Here is a 27,164-nt window from a genome sequence, read left to right on the forward strand (position 1 = left end):
AGTAACCATGTATTTATCTTTCCGTTGTAGGTTAATTTTAGTTGAATTGTACAAAGCTTAGTTGTTAAACTGGAAGCCGTCAATAAAAGTTATTCATGATGCAATATGTTGTACTTCAGAGAAACACGGCTGTCCCGGAAGCAAGGATGATTGTTTGTATGAATGCATGCAGCTTGGATTTGATGGAGCATTCTGCGGATATCGCCAGCCTAATTACTGCTTCTGCAAGACCACTGTTTCACCAGGTGAGTCTCAAGTAATACGGTACATCTATTTTTGTATGCAGAAACACAGAACATTGGTTTACGTCGTGGAATGCACTGGCATAAAAAGAATAAGTGCGTGCGCTGCAGTGCCCGTTTTAATGAAAGTTTTAATGAAGTATTAAATGGTGCGCTCACATGTTTGGGTACTGTAATCAAATGTCATACGTAGATCATGTTGAGAAAATCGTAACTTCCAAATTATTGCTTGGGGGTTCTCCGAAACACAGTTGGAAGTAAAAAGGAAAAAAAATCCCGCGCTTTGTTCTTACAGAAGAAATTCTACCCGCCAACTGAAACGATGTCACAGCTGGCACCTCCATTCAGAAAACTGCAAATAAAAACTAACTTTACTAAATAGCGAAGCTTGTATGTTTAGAAACCAGTACAGGTTTGGAGATTTCCATCAATATTCGTTGCCGTATGCTTTTGAGAAAGAGGGTGCTTCCTTGCTCGTCACTTTAGTTTCACAATCACACGAAACCCAGCATATTATTCTTTCTACAACTTCTGTTATTGTATCTTCTCCGGAACTAAATTATACGGGACTGAATTTTCTATAACGCAGTACATTCGTAATTATAGACTATTTTTCTTGGCATAGATGTGTGGGTTACAGAAAAAGGAAAAGCACCCCCTGTAGATAACCCAGGTAAGTTAAAAATTCTGGTTATAAAATTTTATGATTCTATATCTCGCGCAGAGTGTTAATTAAAAATATATTTGAAGGTAAGATTTTTTGAGAACCTATAGTCTTCATGTTCAAAATCAACGCAAATAAAACCACCACTCGCCCAGTCTGCCGTTCTTCTACAGTCTTACATAAGCATTCTTTAGTTCGTGCTTGCATAGTCTTGTAAAATAAACCTCGGTACCATAATTCATTCCCCAGAATTGTGCAGTACCAGTGATTGCTCCAAGCGTTCTTACGTCAGTTGCCGGCAAAGATGTTTCATTACGCAAATTGTCACACTCACTCCTTGCAAGGTATTTTAAGGTATGACGTACCTGAATTCTGCCATGTTCCATAATATTTGCAAGATGACCATAGAGAATCAGCTCTTATATTTATCATACTTTTTCATGAAGACGTTCTCTAAGATCTTTAAGGGATCGTAAAATCGCCAGCATGTGCCCTTGCATTTCATATTACAACAGAGTTCAGTCCGTTTCTTGTGCCCTTTTTGACAGCACAGTCGTAAGACTGTGATACTTTCAGCAACCGCACAAACCAGTTTATGTGAGTGTATCACACACACACACACACACACACACACACACACACACACACACACACACACACACACACACACACACACACACACACACACACACACACACACACACACACACACACACACACACACACACACACACACACACACACACACACACACACACACACACACACACACACACACACACACACACACACACACACACACACACACACACACACACACACACACACACATATATATATATATATATATATATATATATATATATATATATATATATATATATATATATAGTTATGGCTTGAGGAAATCACGCTGGCCCCGGTAGTAAAATGAAAAAGAGTGCGACGTACGTTGAATAGGCACAGTATGTTGCACTGGTGTTCCGGCTGGTGGACCAGCCTTTGTCAAAAAAACAGTCTTTCGCCAGCCTTTGTCAAAGTTGTCAAGACATTGACAAAGGCTGGTCCACCAGCCGAAGCGTCAGTGCAGTATACTCTGCTTATTCAACGTATGTCTTACACTTTTTCTTCACACACACCCACAGACATTATATATGTCTATATATATATATATATATATATATATATATATATATATATATATATATATATATATATATATATATATATATATATACAGCAGGACTGTCCAGAGAAAAACAAAAAGAATGATAGCTCTAATGCCACGCTGTGCGAAATGGTGCCGTACCGTACACGTACAACTTCGCACTGTAATATAATTATTTTCCAACAGGCTGACAGGCGGTTTCTATTATTTTTGTAACTATGGATGAACAATACACTCAGCTGGGTATTGTTTGGAATAAGACAAATAAATGCGACATACGTTTGAACTGCTAACAAATGTGTTTTCGCATTGCTGCCACATGTATAGATAGAGGACATAATTGAAAATGGCGTCCAGGGCTAAAAGATTTTCAAGAGCAAACGAGAGCACATGCCTATGCGAAATGTAACTCAAGAAATATAGCATCGGTTCAAGTTAATGAGCACTCGATAGTGAGCACCCTTTGCCGCGTTGCAGGTCTTACCGCCTTATTGGTCAGATGCTGCGCAACAGCTGGGGACTAGGGCCGTGTGTTAATCGTATTGCCGATATAATAATAAATTTACTTGAATAAAGCTGCACTCTGTACTTGGGTATTTGGAATACACACAATAGTGTAGAAACACAGAACACACACCAATTTATGACAAACAAGAGCGTCCTGCTTGTTCGCCCAGGTGCAGTTGGGACGATATACTTTACGCATGATTGAATGTAGTATAATGAGTGTGCGCTATATTATTCCCTTTGATGTATTTTTTCTGTGGTGCATGTGTGGTCTGGTAACGCCTTTTTTGCTTAGAAATACGTTTCGTTTGTTTACTCCTGCCTGGCACTATACCAGGTCCGTCATATCAATAAATACAATATTATTGCACATCCCCCATCAAATTTCAGCAACATAGCTTTACAAAATCCAAAGGCACGTCTGAAATGAAGATATGGGCTTGCACATCCAGCTGTATGTAATTTAACACCAAGGCCCCATATGAAGCAAGGCGGTTTGATATTAAACTAGGAAGAACAAGGCTACTCTATTAGTTGTTGCATATAAGAAAGTGAACCTGGAAATACGAATTTACTGTAACAGGCGTGCTGACATGTAAACCTTCACGTAATATTTATGTAATTCATGTTCATGTAATAATGAGGTTGATTCCGAATACTAGATGAATTGCGAACATTTGCTATGTAGGACTCTCCAGGCTAAAAAAAGCACTTGGCATGGAACAATATAAAATTTCACTAAAGTTGTAGTAATTGACACTAAATACAGAAGTCACGAGGGATGTGTTTGTTCGCCACACACACAAAATGTCGATACAGTTCTTGCCCAATGGCCTCAAACGCACAATGTGATTACATGGACCTTGATGAGAAATAATGACATCTCATTCAGCTTCTCCACACGTTCAGATTTAAGTGATGCTCGTATATAAGATGGAAACACCCCAAAATTATGCGGTCATATAGGCTACGAGATTGAACTGGGCTAGCGAATTCTAAATGCGAAACTTGTAAAGATGTATGCGTTTAAATATGCGGCACAAGCAGGATATTCAGGGCGTAAGGAAGTAACGTCGCGAAAACTCAACCATTATTATTTTCCCTCGCCTTTCAGGTGTAGTATATCTGAACATGGTAGCACATTTACCGCTCCCCCAAAGGAAGCGCATGCATTAAGCAATAGGAACTGACGAGAGGCTGATAAACGAAAAATATGAAGAGATTAAGTTTACAATGTCCTGAGATAATTAGGTAAGCTCATTACAGTTTCAGAGTAAGCATTAAAAGAGTTCGGTTGTTTCCATCAGGTGAGCGAAGCTGGCTGTTGTGCAACTGACGATATATACATGCTGTAATGAAAAAGAAACTTGGACACCTTGCAGCAGTGAGAACTAGGACACTGTAGGGGCGCTCGCTTACTTGCCATGGCTTGGAGACACAGAATGTTCCTGGTCCAACTCTATGGTGGGCGAGGTAGCTGAAGCGGCACCTCTGTTGGTTGAGAGATCAAGAAAAAGTCCGTGCTCTTTTCGTTGTCGTACACTGCGCTATCACAAAAGTCGCTGTGGTTGGTGTTGTCTTATTTGGTTGGAACAAAAAGGCATCTGGTGACGATCCTTCCTGTGAATAACTCGAGTTCTTTGACTGAAACTTCGATTTAGTAGACTCACATGCTGAGGTCTCTTTGTGTCGTGCATGCGGTTTTGAAAATGTTGTTCGTTGTTGATTTTATCAGAGCCGCTCTGTTCAGTGAAGTCATTGTTCGAGTTGCCAAAGTTGGCATTTCTGATGGGGCTGCACCAGGTGCTAAAGTTGTATTCTCCTGAAAACATGGCTTAGATCGGCTTCCCGAATTGTTGCGGCGATCTACTGGTACCTGACACAGTTTACGTTTGTGACCCTAACATAGGTGTGACGGAAGTGAGCCCGGATTGTTTGTAGGCACTCCTAAGGTGATGGTTGCGCAGTTTTGAAGACGTGTCCTTATGTGTTGGCACTGTATGGCACTTGGTGCCTCGATGCTTCGCCAGGTGTCACAGGTTCCTCAAGCACAGAACTCACTCCGAACAGAGCATGGGAGCTGCGAAACAGTAAGAAATTTCCCTGTATATCCTTTATGTGTTGCCGATAAAGGCGAGTCCAGGTAGAAAAAAAAAGACATACGCCTGCAGTAGTTTCTTCTAAGAGTGGTCTTAGTAGAAATGACGCCGGCTTCATCTTATCAATGGAGTTTAAGTCCCACTTGTTGCTCAATTATAGTTGGCGTTGCAGTCTTCCTTCGCGCAGGTTGGAATTCTAGGTGGTCAGTCATTCGGGAATGCCGCAGTGAATGTGGCATTAGAATTCGCAAAGTCGTACGTGAATGGAATAATGATTGTAAGGTGTGAGCTGTCGCATATGTTCATCGAAGAGTCGCGTGGCTTGAAACACGGTAGCATACCACGCATGAAAGTCGAGACATGAAATGCGTCACATGTTTCAACGAAAATATGAGACATAAAATAATGATAACGCTAGAAGTTGTGACTGATGTGTGGAAGTGAAACCTGGGGCCCTATAAAATAACTATTCCAAAATGTTTTTATTCCAATCTTCTGATGTCAAATTTGCGTAACCGCCAACGCATGCATCGGGAGGCCACCCACTGGGTAGCCTGAACAGGCCAATCAAACACTCTTTTCGTTCATAGGAGGTCACTTTTGTTTGCTCGAAAAATGAATAACATTGTCTACACTGAGCCGCTCGTCTTATCTAATTGGCTCACAAGAGGCGAGGAGCACGCTCAAAGGAAGAGGGATTCGCTGCGGCCGAGCCAGTGCTCTGGAAACGCATAACTGGCTGAAGAAGGTGGTGCCCGCATCTGCGATTGGTCCGCTTTCCCTTATTTTGCTTGCGGTGGCTCGTCGACAATCGCGGCGGCCTGCAACGGAAGCTTAAAAATGACGCTAAAGCGGATCCTCAGCAAAGAAAAGTTGGCAGAACGAGGTCGTAAACGTGCCGAAAGTGCTCGAAAAGGTTACACGGCTACGGAAAAACCTTTATTACACGCAAATAAACCTATGCTTTCAGGCAGGTGCTAGTAGCCAGTTCCTGAGCGATCGACGGCAGCAATCGTTTATTCCTTTCGGAACGGGGCAGCTTGCGGATATTCCGAAGAAAGTTCCGTTTTGTTCGGCATATTCATGCATCTTCAACGCGTGCACGTCACTTTGACCTAGTGAGTTCTTGCGGTTTTATGACGTCGCGTGAGAGAAAGGTGAAGTGGGTGCCGCCCGAAAACTTTTGACTAATAGCCGAGGGCTAATAGCACAAAGGCGTCGAATCAGACATAACTATTTTTTTTTGTTCGGTCATATCATGCATAATCAGTGTGTACACTTCATATCAGGTGGGGAGATCTGTCATGCGACGTCATGCGTGACGTCGCATGACAGACAGGCGAAGCGGGAGCACCCTAAAAAAGTTTTTGACGAATGGCAGAGGGCTGATTGCAGAATTGAAATAGGAAAGTTTTGAATAGCTTTACGTTATAGCGCCCCTGCTGTAAGGTTGGTTCTTCATTAACCATGGCGCTAAGTGACAAGAATTCTACCTTTATTCATTTCGTGTAGAAATAACATGCCAGGTGGGCTGTTTTCCATTGCGTTTGCGACCAAACTGACATAAGGTAACGAAACGAGAATGCATGTATGCGAAACAAAGTTTAATAAACACTATGACCATTACGCTCTGTATTCATGAATAATTCACAATGTTGCCCGAGCGCTGGCTGTTCTTTGTTTTCCTTATCTTTCAGGCACCGTACATCCGAGCACCATTATATATATAGTACTTATACATTTTAAATGTGTTTGTTACATTCCATAGTAAAAATTGTCAGGTTTCGTAGCCTGAAGAAAAAAATCGGCCACCAAATAAAAAGACGTTCAGAAGGGAATATGATGGGCAATTTGTTCCCACTATCTGACAGACATTACAAGCAGGTTGGTGGGTGAGTTGGGACACAGGTGCTTTGCTATAGACAGCGTGAAAAATGCAGGCACGCATTCGAAGACCAAATAAATTGTTTTGTTTGTGTCTGTATTCTTAAGACTGACTATGCCCATTGCATGCAATTGCGCATCAATGCACATAATGACTTGCTTGTGAAACTTTCACATTTACGCACTGAACATAATACGCTTACGGCTGTGAAATGTTACTTAGATATATTTCAGTTTATATTAAAAAAGAAATAAATATTCAGGTGCTTTGAAACAGTTTAACAGCCCGCTTTGAATGTCAACCTTTTTGTAGTTACCACAAGACTTAAAAAAAAACACCATTTAAAGGGAAAATGTTTACGGCTTCCTAATGTAAGGTAATTGCATCTTCGTCACTACTTGATTTCTGGAGATGGTTTTAGCCCTTGTACAGGTGTATGCGTCCACATAAAATTCACCTCATCTTTATTTATCCTTGCTGTTTGATGTGTTGTCACAGACCTCAAATTTCGAATGTGTACTTATATGGTGAGTGAGAACACACTATCAAGAATATGGTAAATGCATAATGAGAGCTCCCCTTAGCTGAGTTGACAAAATGGGTGCAGAGGTGCTCAAAGAAGAAAATTTAAAGTTATGTATTATTTTTATGGTGTTTAGACGGCAGTGGAGTTCACAGGAACTGCTAGAAGGAACTGAAAATCACAAGCCACTCTACCTGCTTGCCACCTCTAAAGGTTTGAACCCAAGGGATAGTTATAGCTTAATGTAACGTAGGTTACATTTCTCAATAATAGAATATACGAAACAATCTAGTTAAATTGTGGGCAGTTATGTAAGTCTGCGATCTTTTAACTGACGTTGCGGCTCTGTCCGGCCTACTTCGACTTCGTTAATTTGCGGAAACGTATGGTAATTCAAATCCGCTGCGTAGCGTCTCGCAAACCACCTTTTCGTTAGCAGCGCACGATGCCAAGTGGCTGTTGAAACCGCAGCGTGATGACCGCTGTTACTGAGAAGGCTGTTCCTAATATGTTCGTGCAAGTAAATGTCGGCAATTAAAATCGGTTTGTTCAAGAGTTCTTTCTTGCTACACATTGCCCATATCTTTAAGCTTTTTCACAGAATTTCTTATAACGGGACAATAATTTGTTTTGTTATGTAGGGTATTTAGTTGAGCACTAATGCCTATTACAATTCATTAAATAATTAAGGTGAATTTTTTTGAATTATTCTCGCCTTGTTAGCACCGAATAATCACACCATTACTTACCGTATTCCACCAGGGCGGTATCCTTGTGCCAGTGAAGAAATTTGTGACGTTTACTGCACGACGCAAGAATACAGTGGTGGATTCTGCACAGATACGAAGCCCCCAGAATGCCACTGCTACAAAATGTCGGCATACAGTAAGTTTACTAGACAGAAAACATCGCTCCCATATAACCAAAACGTATGTTTTAGACAGCTGAAAAAATAACCCCTTTGATTACAAGTGGAAAGACTAACGAGGCAAAGCATTTACATGCTATAAAGTAAGGATATGAAAGTTGAAAGCAAAATTGAGCCAAACTGTTTCCCCCCGTCTTTGTGTACATGCATAAAACACATTTTAGGTTCCCGTGGTTCTTGCAACTGCAATCTTAACAAGTGTAAAGGTAGCCATGGTTTTGAGCAACCGCACTGGCGCTGATGGAAAACAACAATAACGTTAGAGGTCCGTGACATCTTTAAATAACCACCGAATTATTTCTGATAAATAATCTGGTTATTGATCCCCATCAGATAAGTTATTGATTCACTCTGAACTGACCAAACACTCATGCAAACTGCTGGGTTCACAGTGAAGTGCGAAATGATGATGTGGCACACAACGGCCGTTTGTGAAGAATGGCGGCGGGATACTATTGAGACGGTGCACGAAGTAATGTAGTGAATTCTGTCCATCAGTAACGTTGCATGTGCGACAATATGCACGCTTATATAATAAGCGAATATTAACTGCAATAAATACTAGCCATGAAAATGCATGTCCTAGTTCATGTAATGGATTATGCCTGTGCTGCAGCAAATTCTTTGGTCGTCCGGCTTAACTGCCACTTTTTTGTATCTCTCGGAAAATCACGGTCCGACATCTAGACTAAACACAAATTGTTAAAGGAAACATAACAAAATACTTTTGTATGCTGCGCTATCCAACATCTCTTTATTTTCAATAGATTCTCGATTGAGCGCCCGTTAGAGGCGGGAGGCTTAATGCCGAAAGTTCCAGACGAAGGAGTCTGACCCTGGGCACTTGGCAAGCAGCAATAGAAAAACAAATAGGCTAAAGATAGGCATGTATTGTTTGCACAACGCAAGAAAACTAAGTAACGTAGCTTCACGTTTTCAAAACGCATTACAAGTTTGTATAGGTATCTACGCAACAATAACAGTTATCATTACGCATTTAATCTTGTGATATAACGGTCTGTAGAAAAATATGCGTAAACATACAGTATTACGAATGCACTTACTCGTTAACACGTATTTACAAAAAAGCATTTACTATTATATACAACTGCAGTTTAAATACATGTTCATCTTTACATGCAGCAGTATACCAAATGTGTTGACACAAGAACGTGCCGAAATTATTTGGGAGCGTAACTTATTCTAACCATGGTCATTAAATTTTTAATGTGATTGTTAAAAGTTTATAACAGCTACAGAAGTTTAATATTTCTTCAAGCATGCCGAGTAGATGAAGACTGTCATAAAATATTTCTTGTCTTCTATATCCGGATCGTATTCATGATTCGCGCTTTAGGAAACTTGGGAAACATCCAGAACGTACATTATCACGTTTCATGGAAAGTTTGTTAGGTGCATTGGTTGAAAAATGTGCCGATAATACATTTCTGCCCATAAATTATCATAGCCTAAAAATCGACGTGGTATTTCCGAATCAGGCGAATTATCGTAGAAAATTTTCCAAACGTAGCAAGACTTATTTTTGGAGAACAATGGTGTCTCCTACATACGCGTAAAGTGGCGTCCAGTACTTGCAAGCCATATGTAAGATCGCAACATAAAAGAAATGCTATGAGGTTCGTGTTAGCCACATTTATGTGAATTGCTTATCCTGCAAGAACAAAGGCAAAAACAAACAAGAACAATACCAATATAGTATTTTTTTGTAACATCTATTTGGCCTCTTCATAATTACTATTGCATAATTAGAAACATTGTGCTGCTTTTCGTAGTTAAAATTTTGTTGTTTTTCTGTGTTTCGTACCACTCCCCTCTGTAACTGTAATGTCTGTTGACCCTGAGGCTATCATAAATAAATAAATAAATAAATAAATAAATAAATAAAAAAATAAAGAAAGGAAGAAAGAAAACCAAAGGTGTGCAATCGGTCTGAAGCGACGTAACGCCAGTGTTCCGGCCAGCTGATTTTTCATAAGACCATACGCTCCCCCCACCCTCCGTAGAATGCTTTACTTTTGTAAGGTGTTTCATAAAGTTTATTTCAAAGTTTAAATAATTGGTACTTTATCGTGTTTTCTTTAAGGGCCTAAATATCACGCATGATGTTTTAGAGGCATTTAAAAGTAGCTCTTTTGTTTTAGCTGTCTGTAAAAGTGGATGACATCCGCATTGGTGTCGGTTTCCATAGTGTGTAAACTATGACAGGCAAAAAGAAAAGGTATTTGTATCATCGGCATATATGATGACATCAGGGATATTGCTACACGCGTGTGGTATTTGTTCGTTTGAACGAGGAGCGTGGGTGCTATCACCCCAGGAAAGAGGAGGAATAACGAACTGGGCTCGCGCTGTGAATTTAACCGGTCAGCGCTGCAACCGCTGTTGTAAATATAGCCTGCAAATAGTTGTTCGGCTTACTGACTCATCCTTCGCGTAGCATTGTGGTGGAGGTGGAACGTTCCCCGTCCTCGCCATGGAGCTCCGAAGCGGCCGCACCATCGTCTTCTCAGCCATGGCTTCCGATGGACCCACCCCGTAGCCACCTACACATGCGGCGCCAACCACAACGTACGTTACGGTTCCTAGTCTCCGTGATCCGGGCGCATTCTCCGCTCAAAATGGTGTTGACGCCGACGACTGGCTCAGCATGCATGAGCGTGTTAGCCATAGCCACCACTGGGACCTTGCCATCATGCTTAGCAATGGGATCTTTTATCTGGACGGAACACCGCGTGTCTGGTTTCACACCCATGAGGTCGAGCTCTCCAGCTGTGACATTTTCAAAGAGCGGCTTCGCGACCTATTCGGCAACCCGTCAGGTCGTCAAGAAGCTGCGCGAAAACAGCTTGCCACCCGTGTTCAGTCGTCCACAGAATCGCATGTATCCTACATACAGGAACTGCTCGCGCTTTGCCGGAAAGTCCACGAGCACATGACCGAGGTTGACAAGGTGGGCCTTGTCCTAAAAAGGCATCGCGGACGACGCCTTCAATTTGCTCGTCTATAACGACGTCTATACCCTCGACGCCATCGTCGAAGAATGCCGCCGCTTCGAGACAGCGAAAAGCCGCCGCATCGTCCCACAGTTTTCGCGGCTCCCAAACACCCCTGCCACGTCCTGTTGCTCCGTTCTTACAGCCACATGACCATTTCAAGAGAACGTCACACCTATCGTTAGCCGTGAGATTGAAGCGGCGAGTCCGGCCCACCTTTATCCAGGACCGCTTGACGGTACTTTTGACAAAGTGGCCCCCAGTATTTCCGTTATTCAAGGAGTTGCGCGGCAAGAAATTGCAAACCTTGGCATCCCTACCGCCTGCTCTGTCTCCCGACCTGACTGGGCGCCCATTCCCATGTCCACAACCTGTAATGACCAGTATTTCGCTTTCAGTCCATACAATCCTGCTGAATGGCGAACTCCAGACGACAAATCGATCTGCTTCCGCGGCCACCGCGTTGGTCATGTCGCCCGCCACTGCCGCACCACCTGGATGCCGCCGCACTGGACCTCATTCCCTGCTGCTCGCCCATACGTCGACGCTCGCTGTTATTCACCTCGCCGTCTGTACCCTACTTCCGATGCCCCTGACAGCCACTCCTCCATGCGATCGCCGTCGTCTGAGCGCCGTCGTTCCCCGTCACCCCAACCTCGCCGCTTTTCCTCGCCAAGCCGACGGACTGAAAACTAGGCCATGCAGCTCTTGGAGGTAGTGCTGCATCACGTTCGTCCTGTCCAAATCCTCCGTTGACGCTCCTCATCAACACGAGAGAGAGAGAGAGAGACAGCGAAAATAAACTTTTATACTGAGCCCTTAGTAACGGTTGGTGCGCGCTGGCACCAACCGTTACGACCGTCCACAAGTATGCCGCGAGCTGCGGCCTGAGCTGCGCTCCACAGAAATCGGAGCTACTCATGGTACATCCCGGAAGGCCTAAGAAAGAGCCACCGACGAACATAATTTCACCATCGACAGCACAGAGATCAAGCCAACGCAGCAGATCCGGATACTGGGCCTGCTGTTGCGCAGCGACGGCAAGGCGCACGCAGCTGTCAACAAAATCAAGACCACATCAGAGCAGGTCCTCACCAACACGAACCTAATTGAAGTAGACGCCGATGGTGTTCCGTTGATGGCATTAATTGATACAGGAGCCCAAGTGTCCATAATGAGCACTAACCTATGTCGTCGCCTCAAAAAAGTTCTTACGCCTGCCATCACTCGAGCCGTAGGCGTCGCCAACGGCGCCACTGTTGCCGTCAGGCGTATGTGCACTGCTCGCATAGAAATTGTTGGCCGCCAAGTTCCAGTCCTGTTTACCGTGCTGACTAGTTATCAATTTTGGCTTGACGAAGCAAGTGTTACCTGCAGGCACAGCAGTGGCCACGCTCCGGTCAATGACAGACGACCACGTCACTGTTTTTGCAGCCGACGCGCCTCCAGATCCTCCTGATTACCCGCAGGATGCCTTGAACCTCGGCAGCCCATAACGCCCCATGGCCGCTCCGGACCTCGCACCTGACTGAGCAGCCGCCCTATATCGCCTTTTCCTTTCCTACCGCGACATAGTTGACACTGCCAATCGACCACTTGGTCAGACGTCCCTTGTTAAGCATCGGAGCAACACTGGTGATACTGTTCCCATTCACCGCTGACCGTATCGCGTGTCCATGGCAGAGCGGCAAGTTATTCAGCAGAAAGTGAACAGCATGCTCTCCAGAGGCATTGTTGAGCCCTCGTCGAGTCCTAGGGCGTCGCCGGTCGTGCTCGTCAATAAGAAAGCTGGCACGTGACGTTTCTGCGTTGATTACAACCACCTAAACGGAATCGCTAAAAAGGATGTTTACCTTTACCACGAATCGACGACGCTCTTGATTGTCTTCATGGTGCCAAATACTTTTCGTGCATCGACCTTCGACTTGGGTATTGAGAAATTTCCCTCGACGAGCAAGACCAAAAAATACCGCTCTCGTCACTCCAGATGGCTTCTACCAATTCAAGGTTACGCCGTTCGGTTTATGCAATGCCGCCGCCATGTTTGCACGGATGATGGACCCTCTGCTTCAAGGTTTCAAACGTTCAACTTGCCTTTGTTACCTCGACAACGTCTTTGCACTTCCTCCTACATTTGAGAAGCACCTTGAGCGCGTCACAGCTATTCTTGACGTTTTCCGCAAAGTTGGGCTCCAATTAAGCTCGTCGAAGTGCCACTTCGGGCGCCGACAGATTACACGGCTAGGCCATCTCTTCGATGCTTCCGGAGTACAACCCGACCCGGAGAAGGTTCGAGCAGTAAAGGCTTTTTCTGTACCCCAGCCTCTCAAAGACGTCCGGAGTTTTGTGGAGCTCTGTTCTTATTTCCGATGGTTCTTGAAAGATTTAGCAGCAATCGCTCAACCACTAACTGAACTTCTGAAGAAAGACGTGCCTTTTACGTGGGGTTCCCCTCAGGCTGCCGCATTTTCGCGCCTTATCACGATTCTCACCAATCGACCGTTCTTGGCGCGCTTTGACCCGTCCGCACCTACAGAGGTCCGAACCAATGCCATTGGTTATGGGATGGGCGCTGTCTTATCGCAACGCGAACACGGACACGACCGTGTTATAACCTACGCTAGCCGGCACCTGACAACTGCAGAGCGCAGCTATTCGATTACCGAGCGCGAATGCCTTGCTCTCGTCTGGGCTGTTTCAAAATTCCGCGCATACTTATATGGCAAGCCCTTCTCAGTAATCACAGACCATAATGAGCTCTGTTGGCTTTCGTCGCTCAAGGATCCTGCTGGCCGGCTCGCTCGTTGGGCCCTCCGACAACAAGAATCTCCCTACACAGTAACTTACAAGTCGGGACGCCAACACCAGCACGCAGATTGCCTCTCTGACTACCCAGTCGAAGAAGCGAACTCTACGTCTGGTACTGACACCGAAACCTGTGTTCTCTCTGATTCTTTCGGGTTGGTTTGGAATTACATGGCCTCTTTTCTCTTTCTGCCTCTTGAAACAGGTGGATCGCTGGGGCCACGGATGCTACGCCAACATCCGAGCGCTTCCTACAAGCTGCGCCACAGATGTCGCCGATTTTCTTCTACGCGACGTGATTTTATTACGTGGAGCTCCGCGACAACTTCTCACAGACCGTGGCCGGACATTCCTATCTAAAGTTATCGCGGACATCGTGCAGTCCTGTGCCATGAGGAGCAAGATATCCATGTCACAGCATCCGCAAACAAATGGCCTCACGGAGGTTAATCGCACTCTCAGAGTCATGCTCGCGAAATATGTCTCTTCAGACCACACAGACTTGGACCTCGCTCTACCGTTTGTCACACTTGCGTATAATTCCTCGCGCCACGACACAGCCGGTTATTCCCCATTTTTTCATCTGTTCGGCCGAGAACCAGCACGGCCCCTCGACACAGCCCTCCCTGTTCACGCGGCACCGCCCAGTGAATATGCCCTTGACGCCATCGCCCGCTGTGCCCACGCTAGGGAAATTGCCCGTGACCGCCTTCTCAAATCCCAAGAGAGTCAAAGGCGTTTGTACGACCGGTGACACCGAGACATGCACTTACCGCCGGGTTCTTTGGTGCTTCTATGGTCTCCGTCAGGCCAGGTCGGCCTGTCAGAAAAACTGCTGTCTCGTTACACAGGCCCATACCGAGTGTCGTGACTCCCTTCACCTACGAGATTGACCCTGATGCCCAATCTGCTTCCCAATCCAGTGATATCGTGCACCTTTCACGACTGAAGCAGTATCACCCGCCCAGTGATGACATTTGGATGTTCCGGGACGTTGCTTCTGCGGCCGGGGGATTATGCTACACGCGTGTGGTATTTCCTTGCTTGAAGGATGCGCGTGGGTGCCATCACTCAGGAAAAGAGGAGGAAGAACGAACTGGGCTCGCGCTGTGAATCTAACCGGTAAGCGCTCTAACCGTCCTTGTAAATATAACCTGTAAATAGTTGCTCGTCTTACTGGCTCATCTTTCGCGTAACAATATCATGCAAAGAAGTATTCTAATTTATACTGACAATATATATTAGCGTTTCAAATTGGGAGCCTTGAGGGACGTATAATGTCATTTTAATTTGTAAGGAAAGTCAAAAAATATTGGAGGACACTTAAAAGGAAGCTTTAGCACAGATGCTCCTATCTAAATACATGTAAAAGGAGAATTCGTTTCTCTCGGCAATCACTGGAACTTAACACGGCGCGGTTTGTTGCATTTAAAAGAAAAATTAAGATATACAGTGGCTGTTGGTTTCGAATTTTTGATTTAGGTCGTGCATTTATTCTTAAAAAGTGGCCGAAATCGAAAATCTTCAGAAAATGAAATTATCGAGTTTTAACTGTGTAACACAGCAATGAAAAGTGATATCACATTTATGTGAATTGCATTTAATAGTGCATCTCAAGCGGACAAATCTGTTAAGTTACACATAAATCTTAACATGACAAGCCAACAAATCCAACAATGAAAGCATATAGGAAATTACTTGTACTTACTAATTGAATTAAAGAAACGATAAATAATGGCAATGAAAGTGGATGAAAAAACAACTTGCGGCAGGTGAGGAATAATCTCACGTCTTCGCATTAAACGTGCGAGCGTCACACGCGTAATGAGGCAGAATGTTTTTCATCCACTTTTATTGGCATTAATTTATCATTTCTTTAATTCAATTAGTAGGCACAAGCAATTTCCCCTATGTTTTTCTTGGTGTATTTGTTGGATTCTCATGATATGATTAATTAAAATCGGGACCCTCGGTTAACCCCGTTCCTTCACATGTATCTTAAAAATGATTTGCAATATGGAAATATAGCTTTTCTAGAACCCATTATACACAACGTAAAAATTCGCGTAACACATATGAAATTTGTCCTCTTTCAATGGTCTAGTGGATGCCGCTTACAGAACCGTGATTACTGTTCTTGAGTCAGAGCAGTTTGTAAACTTCGTGCTTCAAGGTTTTAGAAACGTTCGAATTTGTGAAAATCTTTTGAACAAAATTCAAGCCATAAATCGAAGTTCCGCTTCCATCGGTGACTTGAATTTAAATTTTTCTCTCAAATGCAACAATTTTCATGAAAATCTGCCCCGGGGTTATCTCACAAAAACGTTTTTGCGCTTTACATGTACCTGAATAGGTCTCGTCGGAGTTGGGCGCGAACTAAAGCTTCCTCTTAGGCTTCGCCTTTAGCATTGAAACCCGACAGCATTCAAAGATCCCTGACTGCTTCGCACACTTCCCGGCCACTGCAGCTTATAGAACAGTAACGTTTAGTGGGTAACGCTGGTGGCGAATGCTATGCACAAAAGCGATATTTCAGGTAGAAACGCGGCTTCTTGCGACGGCCAATATCGGAGGTAATGCACAGCCGCGTCAAAACAATTACAGGATTTTAAGGCTTCTACAATTATTTCGCAATATGAATATTTATTCAGCATTTATCACAAAACGCATGCACTGTCGATGTTTCCTTTTAGGACATTTGTTCGTGGGGTGTCATTCTCGAAATTCGGAGGCATAATTTTGTCAAAAATATACGATACATTATGAGTGAGTTTAGCGGTAGAATAGTGTGGCGATATAACCCACATATACCGTAAGTCATATAGCAAGGCCTGGCATACACGTATACTTAAATACAAAGGTAAATTTTCTCTCACTGACAACACTGCCGACGCCGACACCGAATTTTCTTCTACAGGGGGCCCTTAACGCTGTCACGTTAAGATCCTGTATAAGTTCATACCTACCATACAAGTATATGCTGAAAAGCTCAAGGACCTCAGACTTCCTGCCTGAAAAGTTATTTAGCAATGAATAAATGAAAATTTAAATAGAAATGCTTCATAAAGCAAACGTATCACGCCCTCTTAGTTCAATCAATCATTGTTTAGATGCTTACTATAGCTTTCCCTTTGATTGCTTCTTTTGAAAGCCATATTGTAAGTCGCTTCCTAGGCGATATTGTTTGTAGAACATGAGGAGCCTTAACGTGAAGGCCTAGAACATTTTGGATATTTAAGGCAGCAGATATATAGCAGGGTCGCATAAGCGGTTGTTCCCACCACCATTTTTGTATATCGCAGTCACTTTGGCCATTTCTAGTGATATCGAAGCAGCGGATGTATCCAAATAAAACTGCGCAGTGAAATTAGGTACCTCGCATAATAATAGCACCAATATTTTATCAAGGCCAAAACGTTGTAAGTCTCATTTGTCAGTCGACCTTCAGCGAAAACGCGTCAACGACTCAAAATGTACAAAAAGGCTACGAACCCTCAACCTTTGGTTGGAGTAGAACCCACATTCTTTGGCGTTAATTAGGGCTACGAACCCTCGACGTTTGGTGGGAGTCGTACTACGTCCATTTGTGGCAGTCGAACCCATGATCACTGGTGTTAATCAAGGTAAATTAAGATAGAGTTAATTGAGGCGCTCGAACCTACAACCTTAGGTGTTAAGGAGGGCGACATTAATTCACGCACATGTAAATAAGTTAGAGTTAAGGCAATCGAAGATGCGACCTTTGGTGGAAGTCGGACCCACAACCTTTGGTCGGGGTCGAAGTCGGGGTCGGGGTCGGGGAGAGAACAGCAATTTACAATAGGCAGCGAGGCACTGGAAGTCGTAAGGGAATACATCTACTTAGGGCAGGTAGTGACGGCGGATCCGGATCATGAGACGGAAATAATCAGAAGAATAAGAATGGGCTGGGGTGCGTTTGGCAGGCATTCCCAAATCATGAACAGCAGGTTGCCATTATCCCTCAAGAGAATAGTATATAATATGTGTGTCTTACCAGTACTAACCTACGGGGCAGAAACCTGGAGGCTTACGAAAAGGGTTCTACTCAAATTGAGGACGACACAACGAGCTATGGAAAGAAGAATGATAGGTGTAACGTTAAGGGATAAGAAAAGATCAGATTGGGTGAGGGAACAAACGCGAGTTAATGACATCTTAGTTGAAATCAAGAAAAAGAAATGGGCATGGGCAGGACATGTAATGAGGAGGGAAGATAACCGATGGTCATTAAGGGTTACGGACTGGATCCCAAGGGAAGGGAAGCGTAGCAGGGTGCGGCAGAAAGTTAGGTGGGCGGATGAGATTAAGAAGTTTGCAGGGACGGCATGGCCACAATTAGTACATGATCGGGGTTGTTGGAGAAGCATGGGAGAGGCCTTTGCCCTGCAGTGGGCGCAACCAGGCTGATGATGATGATGATGATGATGAATCCTCCGCATTTGGTGGTAATCGCACCCTAGACTTTTGGTGAGTTGAACTCGCCACATATGGTGGTAATTAAAGCGAAGTTAATTAAGCCACAGCTAATATAAGCTAGACAGAATTAAGGCACTCGAAGCCACAACCTTGGCTGGGAGCCGAACACTGGACTTTGGGGAATAAGAGGGATGATTAAGTGAAGTACGCGAAGGGAATTAAGGAGATGTGTACATCATGTGTCGGTCTTTAGTGCATCGGCACTTGGGCTTTCGCCTACTTCTTAGGGATCACATAAGTGAGATTGCGAATTTTTTTAGTCGGGCATATGTTTTCGAACGTTGACCCTTCATTATTCGTTAGTTGTTCTATGAGATTTACTATTTGAGGCGCAGCTCCTAATGACCCGTTCCTGCGGCGAGTGTAGGCATGGGCAGCGTAACGAACGAACTAGCACATCGAAAGATGAAAGAGGGAATGCAGAGTGGTAGACGAAAGACGCGAGCCGTGAACCGCGGAGACGAATGAGAGTGGCCTCTTCAGTGACGTGCGCGCGGGGAACTGGTGTCATGCGGGTCCACCCGACCATTCGATGCGTCCTCGTATCTGGTCCTGGCAGGACCTGTTGTTTCGTACTATCTTCTGTTCGCCTCAGCTTTCGCTCGCGCTTGCTTGGTTTGTTTGCTGTGGTCTCATTGCCGCTTGTTTCGATCTTCATGGTTTGCAATTGTTTTTTTAAGCTGATCGCATGTGCGAGGCGAATTGTGTACTACTTTCTGAAAGCCAGGTGGCCTCAGCGATTAAACTTGTACCTTGGACAAGTCATGTATAAAAGCCGATGCGCTTGTCCTGCAGATCAGATTTTCGATGATTGCCGACTGGGATACGTCTCTCAGATTGCTTGCCTCAATATATCGCGAAATGAAAACACGTATATAGCTGCGCTCAAATTTGGCATAAGGAAGTATCGTAATCATCTGTGAATTTTTATCTCATCCCTGGGTTGTGTGTAATATAATAAATAAATGTTTCCTATTACCATTTCTTTCCATCACGCTGCATTCTAAACAAAAAGTGCGTATATGCTTCATTCTTGATCAATAGGAGCACATGTCGTTCACATTATTTTGTGGCAAGGAACATATATTAAGTCGATTAAGGTATTGAATAGGCTAGTCAAAAGGAGTGTGTGTTTTCAGTGCGTGCTCGAAGTTCTGTTTTTGCTTACAAGGTGTGGGAAAATACTCGTTTAGGTGCTCCATGTGACCGAAAATTCAGCGTGTCGGCGTCGGCGATGATTCGCTGATGAGGAAACGCATGCTGAACCACGCATCATAATCCCCGCAGGCCCTTGGCGTTGCGCAGAGGCGTTACAAAAGTAATTTAATTTCTGAAAGTAAAATGCGTCAGAAAATTCGCAAAGTACGACACACACACTACCTACAGACATCATAGCGTTGTATTGTAGTTTGAATATACGAGAAAACATAATTCTGTTAAGCGATTACATAGGCTGGAGTTGCCGGGAAGAGTGAGAAGCAGTCAGGGATCTCTGAATGCTATGGTGTTCCATTCATAAAGGCGAAGAATAAGCATCTTTCACACTTTTTAATTCTTCCTCATGCCTACTTAACAATATTGCAGTACAACATTCCTAGAGAAGAAAGTAAATCTTTTCCCGCATTCTACAGTCGCCGAACTTTTACGTCAGCCTGTTTGTATTTTAGGTAGTACCTCTACGTTACTACCCGACCATAAAACTTGGAGACCTAAAACAGTGGATGCCTCTGTAGCCATCAGAAAGGTGAGTGAATTAAACCATTGAGCCGTATCTTCGCATGATTGGAACGACATGATATAGACAATAACGGGAACAACAATGACATAGTTGTATGTTGTTGTTGCATTTGGCGGTTCCTAAATAAAAATAAACTGGTTAGTATAGCGTTGGTAATTCTAGAGATTAGTAATTTCACTGTAGCAGTAAAGATGTGCTGCATATCGAAGGGTGCCAAAAGTCAATGTGATACTGCTGCGTTGATTGTTTGTCTGACACTGGTAGATAATCTCCTGCATTAGGTATTTGAATGATTGCCCGGTATGCTTGTAAATATGTGTACCAGACACGTGGCTGGGCCCAATTTTCTTACCTGCAGAATGGAGGCATTGTTTTAGCACAGCAACTGCTTTTTATTGGTTTACATGGGCGGAGTTGTATGTTACATTAGTCCCTCCTAGAGTACATTTTCCTGAAAATACAAGCTCACAGGACAGTTACGAGTGCGTAATGCGAATGTTTAGGCATTAGGGGCTGTGGGGGCCCCTACGCGTTTTCGCTACCGATCTCGAGCTCGCCAAATTTCTTGGCGCTCCTAAGCCCCTGCTTCCTTCATTAGATAAAAATGTTTAGGATATTTTTAAAGCATTCTAGTTTAAACTTCTACACTCCTCTCCGATGCTTGAGGACTATTTGTCTTTCTATGCGTACACTGGCGCAATCGAAGGCTCTCGACAACAACGTCATGCGATGACGATTCCGAAATTATGATTATAGTATAATAACGACTGCGTGAAGGCGGTGCCACGAGGACAAAAATATAGCGAGTGAATGATGACAATGGTGTAACGTCAACTGTATGACAATCACTGTATCATGGCGACGACCACGGCGTGACGACTATGGTACGAACAGCGTCGGATGATGAAGCTGGAATGACCACTTCATTGGTCACGATGGCGTCACGACAATGGTATGACAAAAAAGGCGCGACAGAATTGTCATTACAATGGCGTCATATTCACCACGGAATTACGGCTAGGGCACGTAAGCTCAGGCCGGCCTCTGCCTTCTTTGAAATAAATTATCTATCTATATATATATATATATATATATATATATATATATATATATATATATATATATATATATATATATATATATATATCTCACGCCAGCATAACTACGACGGAATGACGAATGACGAATGTCGATGGAGGGATAATGTGGTATGACGACGATGGTATGACGAGAGTCAGATTACGAAGCTGGAATGACAACGATGATTACAATGAGCACAATTACAAAGTAAAAATATAGGAATGACGTCGATGGAACGACGAGACTTGTATAACGACGACATGATGATGATCACAAGAATATCACTGTATGACGGCGATATGACTAAAGTTAGACTAAGGTCGCTGAACGCCAGGTGGCGCCGAGGAGTACAGACGTGTTCGCATCGGCTCTCTCAATAATCTTGCCTAGTAGTGGTTAAAATCATGTGACCACCACGGAATTAGCAGGATTTGTGTAGGAAGACACCAGGAACACGCTGATACCCCCTTTTTTGACAAGTGGACCCGGTTTCTTCCAAGAAGATAAGACCACCGCCCGAGCATGCCGGCCCGCCACGCTAAGCCTAACGGCGTAGCGGAGCGCGGACCCCCGGCAGTCAGCTCCCGGCCCAAGCGTAGCGCCGCCACGGCCCAACTTCCAACGGACGACGACCCGGAACAAGCCCAGGACACCATGGACACGGATGACCAAGCCATCGAAACCTAAGCAGGATCTGCGGCCGACGCTGAAGAGGACTTCCTCTCGCCTGACGAGGTGACACAGGGGGAATCAACCAGCGACGCCGACAAAAACGAGGAGAAAGACACAGCAGGGGAAGACGACGAAGCCAAGAACGGTCAGTGGCAACTTGCACTATCTTTGCGAGAACGGAAAGGTTTAAGAAAACAATTGCGAGCAGCCACTGATGACAGCGGAGCTCGAGGCGATGGTGAGGGCAACAGCAGCTACATTGCCAGGGCGCCTGCAGGAGAGCGAGCTAAACGCGGCGTAGCGTCTATAAGAGCCCGACGGCGAACGCGCGCGGCGCCGCTGCCCAGAAATGACATGAAAATTATCATGCGTCCCAAGCCAGGGCTAGTTGTAAAAGAACTTAAAATCTACGAAGTTGCGCGAGCGATAGAACGTGCAAGCGGCGACCCGGAGAACTGCAGGAGCGATAAATTTCTGCTTCGCCTCCGCAACGGGTCAAACATAATCATTGTAAGTACCCCGAACGAACAAGTGGCGGAGAAGATCGTGAAGATTAAAATGCTGGAGCTCAATGCACTAAACATCCGATGAACACCTACATAACCACCCCTGAAGGGTACCTTAAAGGAGTGGTACACGGACTGGAACGCGAAACCCCAGAAAACCAACTTTTAAGTCATCTCCGAGTGCGCACTCAAGGAGTGACAATCGTCCAAGCCCGGATGCTCGGCAAGTCAGAAACCGCAGTGATAACGTTCGATGGACCGATAGTGCCACGCTTCGTCTACTATTACGGTGGCGAAATGCCATGTGTGCCTTATCAGCCCACGAGACAATACTGCAAACTGTGTAAAAGCAAGGGACATAGGACGGACGTTTGTCCAACGCCCACGGCAAAGGCGTGCAGCAATTGTTGGCTAAGGGACCCTCCTGAGGACCACACCTGTGATCCAGAGTGTGCCCTGTGCGGGGGGGCTCATCCCACGGCGGCATCGGAGTGCACCAAGAAACTCAAACGGGTCCCCCAAAGGCGCAGGCCACCACTGTCGCAACGTCTACGCCGACCACAAGCCAACGGAATCCTCAAGAGACGCTGGTTCAGCACGGACCGTGAGGACTCTGTATCACCAGAGGGGGCCCGTTCCAGGTCCCGATCCAGTTCCCGATCCAGGTCCAGATCCAGATCCAGATCCAGGTCCAGCTCCCGAGACCGCTCCAACTCCAGGGACAGTGGCCAAGAGAGGGGCCAAACAACAAAACAACAGCAGAAGAGCAAGAAGACGGTGAACAAGGAAGGCAAAAACAAGGTGAGCTGGGCAGCAATCGCCTCCCAACACCCACACCAAACAACACAACTCACACGCCTAGAACGCGAACTAGAGCTAATGCGAGTGCGAATAGGAGACCTACAAAGAGAAAATAGGCAATTGAAAAAGCAACAAATGCAGCAACTACAACGAGAGCCTAAACCAGTCCAGACAGGACAGAAATGACAAAAACTACCGAATTTAGAAGGCGACACCGTAATTACCTTGTCGATATTGACAGAAACCATAAAAGAAGTTATACCCACAATCATAGAGCAGGTGATGATTCAGGTAGATCGAAAACTATAAGCTCTGGAGAAGAAAATCCAGGCACAACAAATAGAATTTATGAAAGCATTGAGAAAACATGCCACAGGCAGCAGCATAAGAGAAAAAGCAGAGAAAGTATACAACAGGCCAGGCTTGTCGGCCATGACCCAGGCGACACATAATGCCTGAACATCAAAAGCACGCTTCCGAAGAGTGCGAAATATGGCAGTTGAACTGCGGCGGGTTCCGCCGTAAAATGGGACAACTGTCGCAGCTGGTGATGACACAAAAAAGACCACCAGCTATCATTGCATTGTAAGAAGCCGGAACAAACCCAAAATTACAGGGATACGAAACCTTCAATGCCGAAGGTGAAAAGTGGAAGGTCGCAACATTGGCGGACAAGAAAGTAACGGCAATATGTCACAAATCCATAGAAGGAACGGACATTCCGCATATAATAACAGAAATCACATATAAAGGCACCAGAGGAAAGAGTGCCTTCATAATTAATGTCTACAGCCCGCCGAGTCAGAAAGAGCAACGTTCGACAAACTATTTCAAGAGGCAGCAAAAATGGCGAAGGTAGAGACCTCTAGTGATAGTTGGGTATTTTAATGCCAGGCACTCAAGCTGGGGGTATCCAACCCAAAACAATAAAGGTAAAAATATCATGGGACAAATAGAAGCACTCGGCATGACACTTCTAACAGACCCTGCAATGCCAACAAGAACAGGGAATAGTATCTCCGCAGACCCAAGTCCGGACTTAACAATAACCAAAAATTGTCCAAATGCGGAGTGGTGCAACACCCTCGAAAATCTAGGAAGTGACCATTGCATTATAAGCACCACAATCCGCACAGCTCAAATCCGCAAACAAATAGGTACAGCTAAAATAACAGACTGGCGGGCGTACAGAGAATCGCTTAAAGAACATACCACGGACATAAATGATTTAGATGATTGGTGCGAATGCATACGAAATATAAAGCAGAAACATACCAAAACCATCACCAATACAGACAAAACACCTGAAGTGGACCCTCACCTATTGCATCTGTGGGATGCAAGACGAAGCCTGACCAAAAGATGGAAGCGACAGAAATGCAACCGCAAACTCAAAATGAAAATCAAAGAAATAACCCAGAAGGTCGAGGAATATGCTAATCAACTTACAACAGCCAACTGAGAACGCTTCTGCTGATCACTTAATTGAACCCTAGGGACGGCAAAAGCGTAGAACATCCTCAGAGGAATGATTGACCCGCTCAAAACCAGATGCGAAGGACAAAAGAACTTGGAGAGATTGCTACACTCGTACCCAGGCACAAAAGAAGAACTCCTACAGGCAGTCCATAGAAAATGCTTCGGTAACAAAGCCCCGATACCCCCATACCAAGCTGATTACATCGAACACCCAAACCCAGAAATGGATGAACTCTTCACGGTGGCAGAAGTTAAGCAGCAATCGCCAGTACAAAACGGAACACAGCGGCAAGGGCGGACCAAATATCAAATGCCATGATTAGAAACATGAATGGTGAAGCCATAACAGCCCTTACGAACTTTATAAATGACCATTGGGTCAAAGGAACGATACCACAGCAATGGAAACACGCTGTGATAATCATGATTCCAAAAACAGGGAAGAAATTTACTTTGGACAACCTTAGGCCCATCTCTCTTACCTCATGTCTAGAAAAGGTGTTCGAAAGATTAGTAAACACTAGACTCCAACGTCATCTTGAAGAAAACAACTTAATGCCTGATACCATGTTTGGCTTCAGACCACATCTGTCCACACAGGACATACTCCGGCTTTTAAAGGAGGAAGTATTAACGAACGTCCCCAAGGCCGGAGAACACATTGTCATGGCTGTCGACATAAAAGGGGCCTTCGACAATGTAAGTCACAAAGGGATACTGGATGGACTTGCAGAGACCAGCTGCGGTCAAAGGACGTACCAGTACATCCGAAGCTTTATCAACCAGAGAACAGCAGTTATAAAAGTAGGAAACGATGAATCTGAAGTCATCCATCCTCCCAACAAAGGAACGCCACAGGGTGCGGTGATTTCGCCTACACTCTTCAACATAGCCATGATTTGACTAGCTAAAGAACTCCAAGAAATCCCCGACGTCCGCCATTCTCTATACGCGGATGATATAACGATATGGATAACCAAGGGCAACTTGGGAGAGAAGGAGGAAAAGCTCCAACGGGCAGCCAATATAATAGAAAACTATAGGCAACAAAGAGGACTCCAGTGCTCTGCGGAGAAGTCAGAACTCATTCGCCTCACAAAAACCAAAAAACAAAGAACTGACCCGAGACTCAAACTCGAGATCAGGCTGGACGGGAAAATTATTCCTGAGAGGTCAATAGTAAGAGTGTTGGGGATGTGGCTGCAATCTAATGTCAGATGTGTACACACTTTAAACACGATCAGAAAAACAACGCAACAAATTAACAGGATGATAGCCCGTGTGGCTCATAATCGGACAGGAATGGGGGAACAAGACACCCTCAGACTGGTGAAAAGCCTGGTCATCAGCAGACTAATGTACTCCCTACCTTACCATACCATGAACAGGGAGGAAGAAGAAAAGGCTGATACAATAATAAGGATGGCATATAAGACAGCCCTGAGGTTGCCACGCAACACTTCAAACGAGAAGCTTCTAGCCCTCGACCTCCACAATACATTTCATGAGCTGGCTGAGGCCCAACTCATAGCGCAGAGGAGTCGATTGGCGCGAACGACAGCCGGCAGAGCTCTTCTTCTAAGAGTCGGCCTTGGAGAATGCATACAAATATACCAAAACGCCAAAGGTCTACCCTGCCAGATTAGAGCTTTGTATGGGGTATCACCAATACCACAAAACATGGATCCGACATTATACGCAGGAAGGAGAAAAGCTAGAGCAGAGTACATAGACAAAACAACAAAATACTTGGACACTGCACGATTTACGGATGCTTCACCATATCGGGCCAACGCAAAGAACATGGTGGCAGTTGTCGTAAACCGTAAAGGGAAAATCACGGCCTGTGCTTCGGTTTCCCGAGCAACCATTTTAGAAGCCGAAGAGATAGCCATCGCCTTAGCTATACGAGAAGGTATAGAGCGCAATGTTCCACTAACAATAGTCACAGATTCTCAGGCCGCATGTAGGAACTATCAGAGGGGACAGATCGGCGCGAGGGTACGCCGGATACTTACCGAAATCAACAGAGACCTTGACGTCAGGTATACCCAAACGATAACATGGGCACCGGGACACGAGGGTGTTACTGGGAACCTCCATGCAGATGAGGCGGCTCGAGGTTTTACTAATTGCCGAGCTGCCCATGGCAACATGGTGGAGGACCCGACACCCATGGATCTAAGTTATAAAGCGGTCTTGCAACGCTACAGGGAAATCACAAGGCTCTACCCAGCCCCGCATAGGAACCTTTCAGCCGTGGATTCAGCGACGTTACGCAGGCTCCAAACAGACACATACATACACCTACATAAATTGCACATATACTACCCAACGGCATACAAGGACATATGCCCGTGGTGTGGGAGCACACCAACGCTCTGCCACATCACATGGGAGTGCACAGCTCACACAGAAGAACAAGATATTAACACGAGAGCGAGGTGGGAGGCATTGCTATCCAGCTCCGCCCTCGGGGATCAGCTCAGGCTCGTCCGCAGGGCAGAAAGGATGGCGAGGGCCAGCGGTGCCTTGGAATAGGGGCCCGACCACACG

General features: G+C 44.9%; 1 protein-coding gene across 1 annotated transcript in view; it reads left to right on the forward strand.

Moving 5' to 3' along the window:
• Positions 1 to 123: 123 nt before the first annotated feature.
• The window catches only part of LOC142586933 (uncharacterized), an 81,146-nt gene continuing 54,105 nt past the window's right edge, over positions 124 to 27,164 (forward strand). Inside the window, exons 1-4 of the mRNA XM_075697808.1 lie at positions 124 to 245; positions 868 to 915; positions 7,851 to 7,973; positions 20,000 to 20,076. Coding sequence (XP_075553923.1) covers positions 167 to 245; positions 868 to 915; positions 7,851 to 7,973; positions 20,000 to 20,076 — 327 coding nt within the window. The 5' untranslated portion in view covers positions 124 to 166. The remainder of the gene's footprint in view (positions 246 to 867; positions 916 to 7,850; positions 7,974 to 19,999; positions 20,077 to 27,164) is intronic.

The sequence above is a fragment of the Dermacentor variabilis genome, chromosome 7 (assembly GCF_050947875.1).
Source record: "Dermacentor variabilis isolate Ectoservices chromosome 7, ASM5094787v1, whole genome shotgun sequence".
Lineage (NCBI taxonomy): Eukaryota > Metazoa > Arthropoda > Arachnida > Ixodida > Ixodidae > Dermacentor > Dermacentor variabilis.